General features: G+C 41.3%; 1 protein-coding gene across 1 annotated transcript in view; it reads right to left on the reverse strand.

Moving 5' to 3' along the window:
- CNTLN (centlein) overlaps window positions 1–21,669 on the reverse strand; it is a 293,859-nt gene that overhangs the window by 53,720 nt on the left and 218,470 nt on the right. The window contains exon 20 of the mRNA XM_066604356.1: window positions 2,120–2,323. Within this exon, the coding sequence (XP_066460453.1) occupies window positions 2,120–2,323 (204 nt within the window). The remainder of the gene's footprint in view (window positions 1–2,119; window positions 2,324–21,669) is intronic.

A 21,669-nucleotide genomic window follows, 5' to 3' on the forward strand; every position in this document is an offset into this window, starting at 1 on the left:
ACTACATACAAACAGCAGTCACTGTTCGGGACCCTTTAACCCTTACTGATTATCTTTTATATACTAATGCACTGTGGAGAACTGGTTTTAATCTAACATAATTGTAGACGCTGTTGTCCAGCGACTCTTCATTGTAGAATACATTCTGGAGTTACCAGTGTAAAGTCTTTATTGTTATATGAGACCATAAGGCCTTGGTTACATGCAATATTACACTGTGCAACTAATTTTAAAATTTTTTTCATAAACGAAAGTAATTGATTTGTTTCTGTAACATTAAAACCTGCTAATTATACAGGTAAAACTGAATAATAGCAGCACTTCTCATTTTTATTTTAACCCTTAGTGACCGAGCATTTTTTTCCCCCCGTTTAAAAAAAATTGTAACTCCTTTATTTATCCATTGATGTCGCTGTATGAGGGCTTGTTTTTTGCAGGAGGAGTTATATTTTTCAATGGTGCTATATAATGTACTGAAAAACATTTTAAAAGTTCTAAGTGGAGTAAAATGAAACAAAGGAAACAAAATTCTGCCATCTTTCGGTGCGTCTTGTTTCTTCGGCCCACAAACTGCAACAAAAATGACATAACGTAATTCTATGGGTCGGTACGATTACTACGATGCCAAACTTATGTAGATTTTTTTTTGCTGTACTACTTTTATTTTTTTTCAAAGACAGTTAATTTTTTAAAATTATTTTCTACCGCCATCTTCTGCGCGCAATAATTTTTTTTTCTTTCCGTCCACACTGTTGTGCAATGGCTCATTTCTCTGCGGGATGTCCTGTAGTTTGATTAGTACCATTTTGGAATACATACAACTTTTTGCTTTTTATTATATTTTTCCTTGGAGACTGGGTGACCAAAAGAGCGCATTTCTGGCGTTCATTTTTATCCAAAAAGTATCTACACCGTAATATATTTCCTAGCTAATACACAGAATATCCACTCTAAATACCACAATATGGAACGATCTATAAATAATTGGGATATATTTGATTAAGGGAAATGATTCTACAGAGGCAGCCCCAGGGTGTAATTTATCATTTTTGTGCCTCTGCCCTTTTTTAAAAATGATTCTTTTGAAGGAATACAGAAAAGAAAAAAAACCTGAAAATTTAAAGTCCTAAAGTTCAAATATTTCATCTGTACGGAGCTCTCAGGCATATTCACGTTATAAAAATGAATCCGAGATAAAACACTGTGCCGCAGCAGTGACAATCAGGTTGCCATTTGACCATGGCTTTTAAAACATCTATGATAATTATATGAATAAATGATCTGCGGCAGTCTGACATGTACTCTGACTATACTGTTCGGGCATTCTGGCACTATTCATAGACAGAAGTAAAAGACTGGGGATGCTTTAATAAGAACGAGAACAGATGTTTAAAGGGACAAAAGTAACAGGGATCATGTGTGTTGGAACAATCAATGAGCTAACTCAAGATCAAAACTAGACATGAAAGAATCTGAAACCTGAAAGCTTTTGCAGAAAGAAAAGAAGAAGAAAATACTAGATCAAAACTATAACCTTACTAATGACCCCAACACATGTATGAGCCGCTGTCCAATTTCTTCCTTCACATCAGCTTTCTTTTCCATTGTTCTCAGATGTCCTGCAAAGCCTTTAGTCCTGGTTAGCAGTATCAGTAAGGAGCTCTTAAGAAACTGGCATGACTCAAGATCATAGATCACATGGTAGCCAAAGCTCCATGAGTACTGAAACCAGAAAATCCACCCTCCTGAGCCTAATATCCCTACTTGCTACTATGGTCTCTGGCCCTCTGATCATGAACTGCTTCTTAAAGGTAGGAGTTCATTCAGTCTTTTGGAAAGTAGCCTCCTTGACTTTTTCCCCTGAACTTCATCTACAAGTACGATTTTTCTTTCAGAACAAGATCTTGTTAGCAGTGAAATAAGTAATGGGCGTGCGTAAAGCAATGTGAGCTAATATGAAGTCCGCTTGAAGAGATTATGGAAGGAGATACCACCAAAACCAGAAGTGCTCTCACCTACCGTAGTAGAACCTTACATGCAAAATTGTATCAATAAATGGATACAGTGCTATGACACAATTATGGTAGAGGCCACTTTGTAACACCATCCTCATTTTTACCTTTAGTTTGGTCTGGAGTTGCTTCACTTCCACATCTGTGGCTTTAGAAGGAGTTATCGGAGTCACTACAGGTTGATCCAAGGCTACAGGGCTCATCGTTTCTAGTGACCTTTTGGCTTGGGACAGCTGTTCAGTCATCTGTTCTAATGTTTGCTTCAAATTCTCCTTTTCCCGCTGAACGCCCGCTATATCTGAACATAACGTCTATTGATTCAAGTAGAAACAGAATGTATTTAGAGTCTTAATCTGACATTCCATTGCAATACAATTTTGATCACAATTAAAAAATGATGGAACTTTGTGTTCTTGATTTTCTGCATGTATATTTTAACTTTAAACCAAACTCAACATACAATATCAAAAAGAGTCCGGATCTATGGAGCGTGCACTTTGCTAGAAAATGCACCCTATCAGCATGGGCATTTCACTGGTAAAGCCGTTGCATTACCCATCAAGTAGCACCTCTCTATAGTACAGCACTACATTTCTTGTAAAGCATGAGCTGCTCCTTTGGACACCAGGTGAAAGCGGCTTCCTATTATTTTTTTGGTACATTATACAAGACCCTGAAGTAGTTCCTGTCCTCAACAAAGAAAGTGATTTACAGCTTAAATCAGCTCTGACTCTTATATGTAATGATTTACTTTATCTGCATTAGTTATATGTTTAATTTAATTATACTTTGTATCACTTTCGGTTGACATTTTGAGATCTTCAGATCCAATTAGCAGTGTTTCATAGAGTTAGGGTTTCAACATACAACATTTTCAACATACAATGGTTATCCCAGAACAAATTCATACTGTATGTTGAAGGACCACAGTATATATAGTCGATTCACATTATTAGGACCACCTCCTACTTTCAACGTCGGCTGCGCGGAGCCCATGAAGGACGTTACGTGTTGTGAGCTGGCTTGGTCGGTATATACGGTGTGCTATAGGCTGTCTGCTCAGATATCACTCATTATCATAGGTACAAAGGGTGATTTTTCAAAGTTGCAAAAAGGGATGACTATTGGCTTTCGGGCCAAGGGTAGTAGTAGTTCTCAAACAGCGCACACGTGCTCCAATGGTGAAGGTGTATCATGAGTGGACAAGTGGCACTACTGTGAACTGACGTGGAAACTGTAGAGCAGCAGGTGCCATTGACGTGAGAGGTGCACTAAGGCTGACCGATACGCTGCAGTGGAGCAGCTCATCATGAAAATGAACCAGGGGCTACCGGACGTGTGTCTAAAACAATATTTTAACGAGCCCTATTGTGTATGGGGCTCTGAAGTCACTGCACCATAACATAGGTGCATCGGAAGAAAAAGCTTCAATTTGCATGGCAGTATTGGAATTGGATCACAGCTGATTGCCAAATGGTTCCCTTCTCCAATGATTCACGTTTTCTGCTTCATTGAATGGATGGATATTGGTGTGTCAGACGAGAAACATAAGGATGAACACCCTCTATTCAACCTAAACCCAACCTGGTGGCGCAGCATTATAGTCTGGGAGATTTTTCTGTGGCATTCTCTTATCCATGTGGAAAACACTTGAACTGATTTGGTTATGAATCCATCCTTGCAGATCACGTACACCCATACATGCTGTGTATCTTCCCTGCAGCAGATGGGATCTTACAGAAAAACAATACGACAGGTCACACAACTAGAAATACTTGACAGTGGTTGGAAGAGCACGACCATGACTTTGAAGTATTTCCCTGACCCCCTAATTCCCCAGACTTGAACCCAATTGAGTATCTGTGGGACCACCTCGCTTGTTGTGTTCAACGAGATCCTCCCCCACACACCTTCCAGCAACTGTGCGATCCACTGCAGTCAGCACAGCTCCAGATACCTGAAACAACCTACCAACACCTTATTGGGTCACTCCCAGCCCGTCTCGCGGCACACAGTGGTTACTCTGGATATTAACTAGTAAGTCATAATAATGTGACTAGACTCCGTATATTATGTATATTTGCAGTAAGAAGTGAATCCTTTGGAATTACATGTGTTTCTGCACAGATTACTAATAAAATGTGGTCTAACTAAATTAATAACACAAAAACAGTTGCACTGTTCATGCCTGCAGTTAGAGCCTCTACCGCAGATCTGGTCCAAAATCATGAACAAAATAGCACAGCATTCTTGGAGGTTAAGGGAAACTCGACAGAACTAATTAATACCAATTGGGTCAGTTGGGCACTATTCCAGTCTGTGTTCAGCTCCTCTGGCAAAACTGAACAGCAGAAATCTAAGCCCAGATGTGCAGACAGATTTACTGAGCATTTCGAGTAAACATCCACAGTGCAGGGAAAAAAAGTGAATGAACCTCCGTGTTAAAACACTCCTCCCAGAGCTAATTGACAAATGTTTTTGCAGTTAAGGAGTTGAGACTGAAAGTGTAGGTTTCACAGTGTTTTGCCCATTAAAAAGGCACTCAAAGCCTGGTTACTGACAAATTTGCTATTCTCAAGAAAGACTGGTTAGTGTGAACTACGCCATGATGCAAACAAATTTCAAAATACCTCATAAGACGAGTTATAGGGACATGTGAGTGTGGAAAAGTGTACAAAAGCATTGCTCAAGACCTGAGTGTACATTAATGCACTATTAGATACAGTATCTACAAATCAAGTAAATGTAGGACTGTTGTTACTCTCCCTAGGATTGAGAGTGCTTAAAGGGGTAGTCAGAGTACTAAAAAAAAACATTTTAAAAGGTTGGGCACATCCAGGGCACCTTGAAGCCAGCCAGGAGTGCGGAAAGGTGACGCTGCAGTAGTCACCTAACTTCTAGCCGATGCTGACAGCAAGATCTTCACTGGAGATGCTCCACTGTTGCCCAGGGGAAGAAGAGAGGTAACCAATGCTTCTTTTGTTGTTCTATCACATTATATATATATATATATATATATATATATATATAATTTTTTTTTAACACTCAGATGAGTGCTTTTTAAGATCACTCCAATAGTGTGAAAGGGAAATCCTGAAGACTAGAGATGAGCGAGTATACTCGCTAAGGCACATTACTCGAGCGAGTAGTGCCTTAGCCGAGTATCTCCCCGCTCGTCTCTAAAGATTCGGGGCCGGTGCGAGTGACAGGTGAGTTGCGGGGGGGGGGGGGGGGGGGAGAGGGAGAGAGAGATCTCCCCTCCATTCCTCCCCGCTCCCCCCCCCCCCGCTCCCCCCCGCCGGCCCCCGAATCTTTAGAGATGAGCGGGTAGATGCTCGAGTAATGTGCCTTAGCGAGTATACTCGCTCATCTCTACTGAAGACAGAATCCAAGGTTATCAGCAAAATACCTACTGAAGACTCTACAAACTGTATATACTATTACAGAACACTGAACACCGATGGCATTCCTGGAAGGACACCATGAAAGAAGCTGCTGCTGCTGCTAAAGTTTGCTGACAGCACCTAGATGTTCTACAATGTTTCTGGGGAAAAAAGTTCTAAGGAAAGATAAAACAAAAGTGGAACGTTTTAGCATAAATGCAGAAACTGTGTTTGAGGGAAAAAAAACATTGTACACCTACACCAAAACCTTGTCCCAACTGTGAAGCTGCGGTCGAACTCAAGACGAACAGACACTGAGGGATGCAACTTGATTCAAAGTACTTAGACTAAACTTTATTAGTCATTAATGCAGGTAGTTCCATAAGGGTTCTTTTTTTCTCGCAACTGTACACACACACATCCACATTATATGTACACACTTACATACAGACACACACTCATCAGCTTTCACATTTTTTGTAATTTTTTTTTTGGTAAGTTGGGTTTTTTTTTATATCTGTGTGATACAATTACTCACAAGCAGCACAATGTTGACATTTCAACAGTCTTACTGTAAATCCTAACTAAGTACATTTCACCGTGTCTCTTAATGATGTATTAAGACATTTTGAGCGTAGTCCATAGATCGACAGTCTGCACTTCTAGGATATGCAGATAAGTATTTGCCACGTTTCGCTTATCCTGTACAGCTTGCTAATACAGTTCAAAGATGCCTGCAGAACAGATTAACCTCTGATGGTCCTACGACAGATATAGGATTTTCTGGTAGACTGAAGTAACTAGGACTGTACCGATATTGCGGCTCACTTTGTCCTGCCTCCACACTATATTGTAGATTTTTTTTTTAATCTAAAAAGTACCAAAAAGAGACTCTCTCCAGACTATTATCATCATTTTTGACATGATGAATTAGCATATCGTATTTTGAACATGCAATTATTTTCTAAATCTTACAGGGAAATGGTAAAGTAAACAAACATAAGTGCTGTTACATAGCGTGTGTTTACATATTACCCTTACCAAAGCAATACCATTAAACAACATTGAGATTCTTGATGAAATTATGAGGTCTGTAAAATAAATCATGCGACAGGTTGATCTACGCTATTTGCGCATTGAAGCTGCTGTTGAGATATATATATATATATATATATATATACACACACACAAATACAATTTTTTAACACTATAAACTGTTTTATATATATATATATATATATATTTGAGGACTCACACGTGTCGTGTACTTCATATACTGTTTTATCTTGTAACATTTCTTATGTCTAGTAATACAAGTATTGTTTTAGAGCTCGATTCTGTAGGTCTTGTAGAGGAGGAATAAAATGGAGCAGCTGTTGTGGGTAATATTTTGTTGGATGATCTTCGGTTGTTTTTTGCGTTTCATCTCCTGTGTACACATCATGGCCAGTGAACCTCACTCTATATAACCTTGACTGGGGATTGATGTACTTAAAAGGTAAAAGCCAAGCTGGAAAGGGATACAATAACAGATGCTGGTTGTTTATCTCCACTGAGTAGGACTTACCAACTTATGTAGCAGCCAAAGTGCTTCTGATTCATTTGCACAAATGCGGTGTTTAGGGACTACTTTTATTAGAAATGCAATGAAAATGGCTACAATCAGCTAATTGCTGCTAACTAAAGCTCAATTGACAAGGCTACAATGACTGCTGGAAGGGATATGTCGCCATATAATTATGCCGAAGACTCCATATACATTAGAGGAAAATATACTTGTTATATGAAATTACTTTTAGATAACGATAAGTGGATAATGAAACATTAGGCTTAACAGTGGGGTGTTCAGCCATAGGTCTAGAGGATGCATGTACCCCCCCCCCCCCACCTTTGGGTCATTTCACGTATTTCTTCATTCCCTACCACTGATGTTTGTGCAAGGTATAGTTGTAGACCGTCTACGTTATGTAGGCGCTTTTTCAGACTGTCTCTGTTTTTAGGCATTATGACCTACTCTGTAATGGGGCACTATAATAAGTGTGAAGTGACTGACTATCTTATAGAGGTACCGTTGCTGTAGGCATTGTGGCTGGCTCTGGATATTGAAGCTATTCAATAAACCCTCCACTAAAAGGCTCCTTTCACACTGTGTGATTCTCGCTTGCATGAGCGAACGAGCTTGCAATGTCACCACCAGCTCATTTGAGCAACCTGTTTAGACAGGCAGATTCATTGTTGACTCTTTCAATGAGAACCGTTCTCGTTCATAGGGAATGTGAACACTGAATGAGAAGTGAATTGTATAGAAGGAACGACGAGTCAACGAGCCAACGGTGAGTTTCAGTCCTGCAGAAACTGAACGACAAACGAGAAGTGCCCGATTCTCGTTCATAGTCTATCGTTGGCTCACGTTTAGACTGAACGACTATGGTTTACTTTCGCTTGTTTGAACCATTCTTTGAACCATAATCGTTCCACCTAAAAGCACCCTAAGAAGCGGTAGCATAAATAACATGTTTAGTGGTGGGTTTTGACAGTTAAATCATGATAAAACATTATTTAACAAGCATTTCAACCCAATATCCATATACACCAGCAATTCAGAAGTTAGAACACTATAAAAAATGTTTCTTTTATTTCTACTTACAGCGATACTGGCATTTTTATATTTTGTGGTGGCAAACATTTTTACAAAAAGGGACAACAGAAATGGCAGCAATTAGTTGTCACTTTGGAATTAGCTTTGTTAAAGATAGTGCAGGCTGACAGGAAGACAGGTTGTCATCAGATTTGGAAAAGTGTATTCAAAAGTGCTACTCAATATGGCTACAATTGATGAAAGGTCTATTCCCACCAAGCATCTTGGCCTCTGATTTTACAGGGTTCAGGATGAATTTGGCAAAACCATTATGTTCTGCCATGGTCTGCAAGGATCTATTATCCATAGCAACTTATTGTCAATTCAAGCAAGCTATAGGGTCGCAGACCAGAGAACTACGTTGAGTCGCATGTAACTGCAGCTCTCATTTGGAAAGTTGAAGTCCTGGCTTTATGCTTCATTGGGAACAATTAGTTTGCTTTAAGAAATAAGAACCCTGATGTAAATATGAAATTGTTGCATTTTGGGATTTTCCAAGGGTATTTTTTTAATGTGATGACCTTACGGCTTATATCATCTGTAGAAGACTATGGTCCTGAAGAACACGCTATCCGGCAACTGCAGTACAAGACATTATTCATTCACTGAAAGTTTGTATGATCTATGAAAAGCTAATCCTCATGTAAAGTCTGCTCTCGCACCAAGATAGGAGGATCCCGCAGCCACATCCACCAAAATGTTAAGAAAATGATGGGAATAGAAAAAAAGTTCCAACCAACGAAGATAACTACTTGTTAGAGTTGAGCACTCTGTAGAGACCATTAAGAACCCTTGAACTAATTGGACATTGGTAGATTAATTCTCTTTTGACTTAACAGCACTATTTTAACACCCTTTGCACTCTGTCAGAACAGCGTATGAATGACACAATAATACTGAGCATGCATAATAAGGAGAAATAAAAAGTTAAATTAGCATTTCATGTCATACTTAAGTGTCAAACCGGAAAAAAAAAACCTTTAACTACCGGCATTGAACATTTATCTTAAACAATCTGACGCTGACAACTTATTGATGTGATTCTTCCTAATTACTGCTAATCACCTATCAAATATATATATATTTTAACATTTTAAATGCAGTTATCTAGTATAGTTGAGCGCCTCTGTGATGTTTTGCTCAGGATAGACATGACCATTGAAATCAGCAGAACTATTAAGAGGTCACCTTAAATAGGAGAGGCAATTAAAGTAGGCTTGTTGAAATATGTCCAAAATGCTAACAATGCTCCCCTGTCTTAAGGCACTTAAATGATAGATATGAATACAGAATATAAGAGACATCTATCTCAAATTATTTAATCCAGCAACCACAGAATATGGGAATCTCGTGCTGAAAATGGACAAAATGCAGTTTTCAAGTTCCAATCTATGGGAAATATAACGGGAAGTGTGAAAAAAAAAAATATAATTCCATATTTAGGAAAAGGTCTCTTTCCATAGAAAAGAAGTGTAGAAAATAATGAAGCAGCACTGTATGTAATATAGAAGGAAAGGCCGGGGCAGCACTCTAATATCAAGATCCTTTATTTACCCATGTGCTACATATATGTTAGAAAAACTCACCTTGAGATGAACTATCACACATGGGTGAATAAGGGATCTTGGTATTCGGGTGCTGCCTGGCCTTTTCTTCTATGCCTACTCTTTCCGTAATTCTATTATGAAAATCTGACCAGATTTCTATCATGCCGTAAGTTTATGTATGAATTCTTCATGGCTTTTACAAACTTTCAGGTGATGAAACCCTTTTTCTGCCCATGTGAGGTTCATACGGATAAGGGGTCCTTACAGAGCAGCCATCAAGTTGTGCAGCTTTGTTTCTGCAACTGTCTAGTAATTATCTCAATAAACCAGGTAATGGTCACTTCATCATTAACGTAGATGGGTGAGTTACTGAGACAAAGTACTGACAATTGTGTGTGGTTGTAATATACAGTAACATGGACACAGTGTGATATGTATTCATGAAGCCAGTGTTAAAAGGTATCGAAGTCACAGTGAATGGGCCCCGACTGTGCGAATGGATTTGGGGTGAGATTACAATTTTTTATTTTTTTTTTAGGCCTTTTTTATTTTAGCAACAGTAACAACAGCACAGAGATTTATTATACACCAGGACTGAGCAGTGTAGCTGTGAATCCAACATTGGGGTTAGGTTAAAAACTTACTAGAACCTTTAGCAGCAGCATTTTTGTTAGTCTCTGTATGCCCTTTTCACTCTGAAGCTGCTTCCTCCTCCCCCTCCATAGACTTCTATGGGCAACTGTAATCAGCTGAGCCAACGGTAATCACCAAAATCGCTATGTCCCAGAGAGCAAGTCACAGTCACTATTTACACCTCTACGCTGGAAAAATTATTTGCAATCGGAGATTTAAAAGCAAAGCCAGCAGATTTGGGTTCTTATGACTGCCATGTTAAAGCTGCATTATGTCCAGTATAGTAACTCAACCGCATTCACAATCATTACTTGCAACATCACAATGTGACCTTCTGATCTTGGTGTTGAGCAACCAAAGCTATTGTGTAGTTGTACAGTAGCTTGAAATTAAAGTATGCAAGGACATTTTTAACTTTTTCTATTGATGACTGACAGGTCACTTGGATCACCACCAATCAGCTGATTCTGGTGCCACTGACACCATTTCTTTTAGGTTTACTTACTTTTTTTTTTGTATTATGTAAACGTGTTTATTTATTTTATTTGGTGTGGGGGGCACAAGGTGAAAAAACTGCAGGTAGGTAAGATTGCAATTACACCAAAATTATACGTTTTTTCTTTAGGTTTTCCCATTTCTTTTTTGCATCGCTGCACCCAAAGTACCATAAGTTTAGTAATTTTCAATGGACATAGCAGTGTAAGGGCTCGTTTTTTGCACGATGAGCTGAAGTTTTTGCTGATATCATTTGGGGGTACATATGACGTTTTTTATCATGTTATTGCGTTTTTTGTGAGGTGAAATGAACAAAAAAAAAGGCTTTTGGCTCCTTATTTTAAAATAACTCACAGAAAAAGAAGCCAGATAAAATATATATACTTCAGGGGAAACTCAATCGCCATGTACTCTACTAGCGTGCAGCAAGCTCCCCCACCTTGGGTTGAGTTGAGTGGCTGCTCATTAGTCGGCACATGAACACTTTTGCTCCTCTATATTGCAATCTGACTTGCTGCATGCTACCAGGTTATATGGCGATTGCGCCTTTCCTGAAGTATATCTTTTTTATCTGGCTTCTTTTTCTGTTAGTTGTCTTTGTACATTTTTTTCTCACCTCTGTGATTTTATGTAGTTATTTGTGAGATAGTGTAGGTGCTGACAGATGCGTGGTGACCTTGCCGTGGCCCGTCAGCTTATGTTTTTTGACCAAAATAACGAACACCAGCATTTATCAGTGTGTGTTTTTGGGGGTTTTTTTGCATGCGGTTTGCAACAGCTGCTGGAGGAGCCCAGGATGGCATGCTAGTGTGGCACACTCTGTTAATGCAGGGCAATCCACTGCTTTGTCAGTGTGGGTTGTACTCTTGTATGGTGTGGCGCACTTATCTCTGGCTGTCATTCTTGGTATCAATTCATATTGTGCAGATTAGGCTTGTCAGCAGTCACCACTCCCCCACCTTGGGTTGAGTTGAGTGGCTGCTCATTAGTCTGCACGTGAACACTTTTGCTCCTCTATACTGCAATCTGGCTTGCCGCATGCTATTAGGGTATATGGCGATTGAGCCTTCCCTGAAGTATATCTCTTGTATCTGGCTTCTTTTTCTGTGAGTTGTCTTTGTACATTTTTCTCACCTCTGTGCTTTTTTCTTTTAAAATAACGTTTACCTTGCAAGATAAAAAATGTTACTGTATGGGTTGTTACGGGTGCATCGATACCAAGCAAATGTTTTTTTAACAAATAAAAAGGGAAAATGAGCAAAAAAGTAATTTTTGAACATTCATTTTTTTACCATTCTTATTTTTTTCTCTTTTTTTTATGCCTCTTGAACATACGATTGTATGACTGCTCAGAGAACACTCATTGCCAGTACTTGGCAGTACCTGGAGGCCACTGTAACGTCCAATGTCCACGGGCGGATCTGATTTTCGGAATCTGCATGGGTCACCAGCGTGGAAGATGCGTAAATCAAGTCACCCATAGGGATACATGAGCATCGGCAAGTGAAATAAAGCATGCGGATTTGATTTGCAGAACTTTTGGTCCGGAAAAAGAAAAATCGCAGCATGCTCAATTTCACTGTGGATCCTGCACGAATGGCTTCCATTGAAGTTAATGAAAGCCATCCGATCCGCGTTCTGTCTGCAATTGAATTGCAGACGAGCCGCAGATTTTGCTGGAAAGCAGGAGTTTAAAAAAAATTAATAAAATTTCACTGCGCATGTGCAGTGGCGCACCGACGGGCGCTTCCGCACATATCCGCAGTGAAGAAGAGTGTCCTGTGGACATGAGGCCTTAATGCCTCCAGTTGCCGTGGCACCGAACGCCCCCTCGTGATTTCATTGTGTAGGGATGATGGCGACTACGTTTTCAAAAGCAGAAGTGAGCGTATTCTCCACAAGTTCACCGTAGTTTACGGCCTTATACTTCCCAAGGAAAAGCTTTACAACCCTACAAAAACAACAACAGTGCCTCATAGTTGTCCACTGAATTTTGGAAATGCTGGTCTTTCATAAGTTCTGAAATTTGTGCTTTTCCTGCTTTTAGCTTCTCCACGCTCATCTCAAAAATTTTTCTAGATGTTCCATTTCTCTCCAGTGTCTTTACACATTGCAGTGGTGGCGATATGTACCATATGTACTAATTGTAAGCAAGTGCTGGCGGGAAAATTAACTAAATATATCAAAAATAGACAATGACATCAGGAATATCTCAGACTAAAGCTCCTAGAATGAAATGGATGGGATTTTCTGAATCAGTGGCATAAAAATACCCAGAATAAGGTCTAAAATTCCACCCACCATAAAATAACATTTCTTTTTGTTCCCCAGGGTAATTGATGTTTGCAGAATGTTCATACAGGAAATCTTTAGCTGTCCTATTGTCTTCAGAACCAACATGAAAGAAATACTGGCATCTAACAAAGTGATGGCTCTTCAGCATCCAAACAAATCTAATGTTTACCTCCTCCGCACCTTACAGACCACCTCTTGTATTGGCAAGGGAAATTAATTTGTAACTATTGTTTTTTTCCACATAACACTGGATTTCCATGGGCGATGGTGAGTTGTGCCTGGGCGCAACTCACTTCGCACAGCACTCAAACACCCCGTCCGTGTGCTGTGCGCGACATTGCAAGTCCTATTCTCCTGCGTGAATCGCACGGAAATGCGACCGGATTCAGGCTTTCCATCTCTCACCTTTGGTGCAAAAAGAAAGGAGCCTGTGTAAATTAATCTAATGGCAACAATGGGTATTAATAGATTGCGCAGAGAAATGCAAATGCGCCGAAATTGCGCTAATTTCTCGGCCATGTAAATACAGCCTAAGGGCTGCAGTCACAGCTATATTAGGATTCCTATATGAAATGATTTAAAAAGTCTGTCTCGTGAAAATAACAGTGCCTGTATGGTCTATTAGGACTGACGGTCATCATAGAAGGGGTTCCCCCACTTAGAATCTCCCTTTATGAGCTAGGATAAAGAGCTGTAAGCGATTTCTCCTCTGGTAGACCACTGTACTTGTGCATTACATAAACAGCTTATTTATTGAATGGCTGCCATGTTGTTCAATATAATTATTATTACCTGCCGTCTTTTAAAATATGATTCATTTACAGTGATCAGGAAAAACCGGGCTGTAAAATGGCAGATACTAAGTATTTCGCACAGAATTCAATATCACTCAAGAAGATTTTCCAAAATATGTAATATGCGATAATGCAGCCCTTTCCTTAGAAATACAAAAAGACAACCTGCTGTGCACGGGCCTCAGGACCAGGAAATGTCCCAATTAGAGGAGACATTCCCCTATCTAATGCCAGCTTAATTGTACGGAGACTGCAGATAACTGGTTTGTCGCATATTACTGTGTGAAATGAATAAAACAGCAACTTGCCGAGAAGAAAAACAAGTCTTATTATGAAGATCAAAATCTGGCCTTCTATTTCTGCGTGCTAAAGCTCTTTCTTGCATAAGCTCACCTGAGCAGACTCCAATATACAGAACATGCACAAAGGCTTCTAGGCATCATTACTGATGATATAATACACCTCAAAATGACACTTTCCTAAATAAATGTTCCCCAATGTGTCAATTCCAGAAATGGCATTTCCATCTGTAACAGCAGTACTACAGGAAAAGTAGATACATTTAAAGGAAAAAAACAAACCTATTTTATAGATTATGACTAAAATGTAATAAGTTCAGAAGCGGAGAACATTGATTCGGTTACACCTAAGGAAAACTTATGCATTAAGAAGCCCTAAAAATTGTCTCATTGTAGCAATACAGAACCAGGTTATGGATGTGAATCAAAAGCCCTGACATAACATGACAGTCTGAGTGCTTATGATGCTTTTCTCTCTGGATCCAGCAGAAAGCATTGACATTCCATTAACAAATAACCTTGTCTTGGCAAGTTAATAGGATGCTGGATTAGGGCAGTCACGTCCTGCTCCACGTGGATACACCACTCGCAACCTGTTTCGTGCACAGTTTACCCTGTGAACATGATCCGAGTGACATTTCACAAATTCCTGGATAAATGTTGCTACACTCAACCGGCAAAGACAGGCTGTGTCATGTACGGATCAATAATAGCACTGTGTTATATCAGCTTCAATATACAAGGAGTGCACTGTCTGGCAAAAGCCATGACCCTAGAGAATCTGACATATAGAAATGAAGTGACCTATAAAATATGTCTAGCGCACATAGCTGTGCCGGAAAATCATAAGCTGCAGGATGGTTAGCTTAAAGGAGATGTCCCGAGGCAGCAAGTGGGTCTATACACTTCTGTATGGCCATAATAATGCACTTTGTAATGTACATTGTGCATTAATTATGAGCCATACAGAAGTTATAAAAAGTTTTTTACTTACCTGCTCCGTTGCTAGCGTCCTCGTCTCCATGGAGCCGACTAATTTTTGGCCTCCGATGGCCAAATTAGCCGCGCTTGCGCAGTCCGGGTCTTCAGCTTTCTTCTATGGAGCCGCTCGTGCCAGAGAGGGGCTCCGTGTAGCTCCGCCCCGTCACGTGCCGATTCCAGCCAATCAGGAGGCTGGAATCGGCAGTGGACCGCACAGAAGAGCTGCGGTCCACGAAGGTAGAAGATCCCGGCGGCCATCTTCAGCGGTAAGTATTGAAGTCACCGGACCGCCGGGATTCAGGTAAGCGCTGTGCGGGTGGTTTTTTTAACCCCTGCATCGGGGTTGTCTCGCGCCGAACGGGGGGGGGGGTTTAAAAAAAAAAAAACCCGTTTCGGCGCGGGACATCTCCTTTAAGATTCGTAGCAATATCTACACCATTTATACAATAAATCATAATATTAGCCCCCAAAATTTACACAGCTAACTTCAATAAGACTCTCGAAAGAAAAAAAATCTAAATATATTCAAGTTACATCCCCAGTGCCGCTACATTTTATACAGCATCTAGGTTTGTGTGTCTTCTAAAAGTGTTTTCTGCTTCTGTAGCTGACACACATGCACATATGCTGAATATATAGCGTATATCTACAATATTTGGCACATTTCATTGTTTAAGATCCTTATAAGAAATGGAAAACTGCAACTCAAAGGGCATAGATGTTTTTCTTTAACATTGGTGGAATGTGACGAATACATTTTCTGGACATCAGTCTGATATCTGCATTTACCAGAAGAGAGGTTTTTTTTTTTTATAGGATTGGCAAGTTCTGCAAAAGGACTCAAATACTGTAAAAACGCAAGTTTTAAAGCTTAAAGGGGTTGTCCCGCGCCGAAACGTTTTTTTTTTTGCAGGGGTTAAAAAAAGAAACCGGGTAGTACTTACCCGAATCCCGGCGGTCCGGCGTCTTCATACTCACCTGCTGAAGATGGCCGCCGGGATCCTCTCTCTCTGTGGACCGCAGGGCTTCTGTGCGGTCCATTGCCGATTCCAGCCTCCTGATTGGCTGGAATCGGCATGTGACGGGGCGGAGCTACACGGAGCCGGCATTCTGCACGAGCGGCCCCATTGAAGACAGCAGAAGACCCAGACTGCACAAGCGCGTCTAATTTGGCCATTAGACGGCGAAAATTAGACGGCAACCATGGAGACGAGGACGCCAGCAACGGAACAGGTAAGTGAATAATTTTTGATAACTTCTGTATGGCTCATAATTAATGCACAATGTACATTACAAAGTGCATTAATATGGCCATACAGAAGTGTATAGACCCACTTGCTGCCGCGGGACAACCCCTTTAATAGAATTCACACCAAATATTCATAAGTTTTAAACCTCCTGCCCACGGACGGACAGGGATACGTCGGCGGTTGTACGCTGCGGGGATAAACAAAAAAGTCCCCGCTGGCGATCGCGGAAATATATTAATGGAGACCTCCCGCCGCGGAAAGACGCAGTAAAATAGAACATGCCCTGATTTTTTTTCCGCCGCGTAAATCTGTGTCAGAATCACGCATGTGAGGATTGAGCCATTAGAACCTAATAGCTGCGTTATTCCGCCACGGGGAACGCGGCATAAATCCTGCCATGGGCTTTAGCCGTTAGGGCTCAACTTTTACTATTTTTGTTTTAAAGTGTACCTGACGTTTCAGGTAACTTTTCAGAATAAGCTGTTGTGTGTACATGAGGGATAACACCATTATATGACTATTTCCCACATTTTCCCCCACGCAGACTGTATCTTAAATTTTCAGTTCTCTCTGAGGTGTTGGGTGTAGACTAGTTGTTATGATGTCTCCAATACAAAGCACACACAGAAAGAAAAGTAAATCCCTATTTGCACGCAATGATTATAGCTCAAAATTAATTTAAACAATGGCTCTTAAACGATAATCATTGCATGTAAACGTTTCCATCTTTCACTCTTCAGCTGAACAATGATTTTTAAGTGACCATAAAATACATCAATCAGCTGGGGGGAGATAGCAGGGATCGCACGCTGTGTTCTCCACGGGAGCAGCTGATTATATTGTATTCAGCTGGCAGCCCATGAGAAGACAATGCAGCTGAGTGCAAAGTCCAGCCCACATGCTCAGATTTTCAAATAACTGCTGGAGGCTCATTTACATTCAAATAAAGCTGATAAGGTGCTAATGGGCATTAGTACTTTATGTAAAATGATCCATAGAACTGTCACTCTTTCAATCTTTTAAAAGATTGTCTTTGCATGTAAATGAGCTTCATGTCTGGCTCTTCTATCTCTCTTTAGTACACCTACTGAAGCAGCAGCAGTTTCGGAGACATTATACAGCAGTACAAAGCAGTGGAGCTGTGAAACCAAAACTGGAGTAAGATAAAACACTTACTAGAGCCTTCAGCTGCAGTGTCTTTTTGAGTTTCTCTGCTTCTATATCTCAAACTTAAGCAGCTTCCTCCTCACCTCCTTCTCTCCATAGACATTTATGAGCAGCATGTAACCTGATCCCTCAAGTAAGCTGATGTATCTTTAGACGGATCTCAGCAGTATTTGGGGGGAATAATTATTGCAGGAGGCAGGAGAAGCAGCAGCAGCTCAGAAGTGAAGAAATGAATGGATTACTTACCAGTAGTCCTTTTTCCGTGAGTCATCACGACGGCCTCATTTACATATGGAGGTTGCCCTCTGACCTCAGTAGGGACAGGAAGAGCCCTTAAAGCACCTCCCCTTCCACCATCTCCTCAGTGACTTTCAAATTATCACGGTGGACAATGTACACTAAACCCAAAATTTTTCTTTTATTCGGTCATATTCTACAATGGTAAAAGAACATAAATATTCTATAGGGGAGAAAACTATGGGCCGTCGTAATGACACCCGGAAAAAGGACTACTGGTAAGTAATCCGTTAATTTCCCAGTCATCATCCCGATGGCCCCATTTACATATGGAGTAATACCAAATTATAAGCATTTTAGGGCGGGACTACTGCCTGGATGACTTTCCGTCCATATCCCAGGTCTTTGTCAAACTGCACATTAACCCGATAGTGCTTAATAAATGTGCGCAGACTGGACCAGGTAGCCACTTTACAGATTTGCTCAGCAGAGGCCTGTGCTTTTTCTGCCCACAAGGAGGAGAGGGATCTTGTAGAGTGGGCTTTGATATTTTACGGAGGGTCGAGACCCTGGGCTTTGTAGGCCCCCTGGATGGCCCTCCTAATCCATATTGTAATGGTACTTTTAGACACTGTCTTTTCTCTGCCCGGCCCCTAATATTGGACAAAGAGGTTATTATGCTTCCGAAAGGATTGGGTAGCTTCTGATATGCTAGAACAGCCCTTCTGACATCTAAGCTATGGAATTCTATTTCTTTGTCGTTACGGGGGTTCTGTCAAAAAGAAGGTAGGGTAATTGCCTGTTCTCTGTGGAATTTAGACACGACTTTTGGAAGGAAGGGGGGATCTAGCTTAAAGATGATTCTATCTTCTTGTACCATCATATGTGGCTCCACACAACATAATGCCTGTAATTTCCCTACTCTCCGCGCCAAGGTTATGGCGACCAGGAGAGAGATTTTAAGCGTGAGCAACTTCATGTAAAGTTGGGAGAGGGGTTTAAAGGGTGGCTTACAAAACTGTTTAGGTCCCACGTAGGAAAGGTTTCTCTGCTAAGGGAAAGTCCAAACAGGATACTAATGCTGCCATCTGTACTCTAAGAGTACTTGGACTTAGGCCCTTTCCTAGGCCCACTTGCAGAAAATCCAGGATTATGGGTATATCTATGTTTAGGTTCAAAAAAAATATTTTATTTACTGCCACATTAATATCGAAGCATACAGAATGGAAATACAATTATAATAAAGAAGTAGCAATACAATACCCTTCTGTTTTGCTATTCAGCTAACCACATTTTAGGCAGCAGTTATAATATAGTTCCCCAGTACAACTTCCTCCGAAGGAACCAACCGCCTGGGGAAAGTAAAGAGAAAAGGAAGAACGACAGAAACAATAGACAGAGACAGGAAAGAAAAAGAAGGAAGGAGAAAACATAGGGTGGGGTGGGGTAAGGGAAGGGGATAGGGATAATCTGTCCACATTGACCATGGTTCCAGCTTGTTCTCTCAGTCCTATCATTGTCTAGTACATTTGGCAAGGGGTATCTCAGGCCAATCAGGGAATAAGGGCACCATTATCCAACCAGGTGTTCAGTTCTGGGGAGGAGCGGAACTGAAGCCACACCGCCCATACTGAGTAAAATTTGGTGAAACGCATCTTGTCCTTGGCACACAGCTCCTCCATGTATTTTAGATTGTCTAGAGACTCTAACCACATTAATCTCGTGGGGGGAGTCGTGGACTTCCATTTCCTAGGAATGATTTGTCTCATGGTTAGCAAGAAAAAGCGCAACAAGGAGCCTTTTATGTGGGACATCGAGCCCGGGATCATAGATAACAAGGCGATTTCAGGGGTAAGGTTGATTACCTGTTTGCAGACCGTTGAATACAGCGCTCCTACCTCCTGCCAGAGTGGCTGAATTAGCGCACAGGACCACCACAAGTGTACTAAAGTCCCTCTCTCTCTAAGGCACCTCCAGCACAGATCCGGATACTGGGGGTACACTCTGGCCGACCGTTTCAGGATTTTATAGTTAAGTTCCTGCATCCTGCTGGATATATTCATCTTATGTGTCATGACGTAAGCCTTTTTCCATAACTCACCCGAGAGGCCCAAACTCAAGTCCCTCTCCCAGGCCAACTCCAGTGTCCTGCTTCCCTCCGACGTCTCAGTCTCTAAGAGGGTTCTATATAAGAGGGAGATTTTCAGCGGAACGTCAGGACTTGATAAACAGGTCTTCTCAAAAGTAGTTATTGGTCTCCCCAAGTGTTGTAAATTGCCAAGTGACCTCACATAGTGACACAACTGCAAGTACTGATACCATGCTCCAGTCGGGGGGTCCCTTCCATCTAAAATCTCTTGCAAGGTTTTCAACCTATGGCCTATCATAACATCCTGAACTCGGGGGACCTGACTCGCTATCATAGCTGTCAATGGGGTACCACGAAAAAAGGTTGATGCATCTGGGTTGCCTACCAGCGGAGTAAGAGGGCCTGGAGTGGATATCAGCCCTGACTTAATGGCAGCCCAAGCCCTCAGTATATTCTCTAAAAAAGGAGAGAACCCCAATTTCCTATATCCTTCACTACCCGGCAACCAGATGCACCCCAACCCCCCGAATGGAGCTGAATCTTGCTCCGCTACCACCCGCTTTTTGCAAGTTCTGCTGTGAAACAGGTCTAGTACACATTTGGTCAGGGATGCCTTATAGTACAGAGCGAAATTTGGAACACCCATTCCTCCCATCTCTTTGGTACTAGTGAGGGATCTCCAATTCCGCCTGGGTCTACGATTTCCCCAGATAAACTTCATTATTGATCTTCTAATCTGAGACAGGAACGCTCCTGTTAGCTTTATGGGAACTGTTTGGAACATGTAAAGAAATTTAGGAGAGAGAGTTCATTTTAATTGTGTTTATCCTTCCGAACCACGACAGCGGGAGGGTCTTCCACCTGTCAAGGTCTGCTTCCAGGGCCTTCAACAGTGGTCTATAATTTTTCTCAAAAAGATTATCAATATCTGCTGTAATCACAGTTCCCAGATATTTAATCTCATCTTCTTTCCAAAGAAAGGGAAATGCCAACTGTAGAGACTCCCTGTCAGTCCTAGGTAGCGTCACATTAAGTATCTCGGATTTGTTTAAATTAACTTTAAAGTTAGATAATTTACCAAACGTCTCAAATTCTTTCAGGATACAGGGAAGTGCTATTCTAGGGTTGGCGACGTATACCAAGAGGTCGTCTGCATACAGTGCGATCTTATGTTCCGTCCGGCCAATCTCGATCCCCCGAATACTGCGATTAGCTCGCAACGCGTTCGCCAACGTCTCCATCACCAGGATATACAAGAAGGGGGACAGGGGACACCCCTGTCTGGTGCCATTGTTAATCTGCACCGGGCGCGATAGCTGTCCATTAACACGGACTCTGGCAGTTGGGCCATGATAAAGGGCCATAATCTTACTCAAGAATTTTGGGCCTATGCCAATTTTCCTCAATGTCGCCTCAAGGAACTCCCAGTCAACCCTATCGAACGCTTTCTCAGCATCTACCGATAACAAACATAGGGGTTCTCTTGATTGACGTGCCCTTGACACTATGGCTAAGGTTCTGATGGTGTTGTCCCCTGCCTCCCTCCCAGGAACAAATCCCACCTGGTCTTTATCTATCAACGAGGGAACAAGAGGCCGGAGACGGGCAGCAAGCATTCCAGAATAAATCTTTATTATCGATATTTAACAGGGAGATCGGCCTGTAGCTGCCGCAGTCGGATGGATTCTTCCCCGGCTTAGGTATGACGGTTATAATAGCCTGTAACGCCTGTGGAGGAAAAGGGCACCTCTGCGCAATGGCATTAAAGGCGTCCAGCATTACCGGCGCCAATGCTTCCCCACAAACTTTAAAGAAGCATGGTGTAAAACCGTCCGGTCCGGGGCTTTTG

Source organism: Eleutherodactylus coqui, chromosome 5, assembly GCF_035609145.1.
Source record: "Eleutherodactylus coqui strain aEleCoq1 chromosome 5, aEleCoq1.hap1, whole genome shotgun sequence".
Lineage (NCBI taxonomy): Eukaryota > Metazoa > Chordata > Amphibia > Anura > Eleutherodactylidae > Eleutherodactylus > Eleutherodactylus coqui.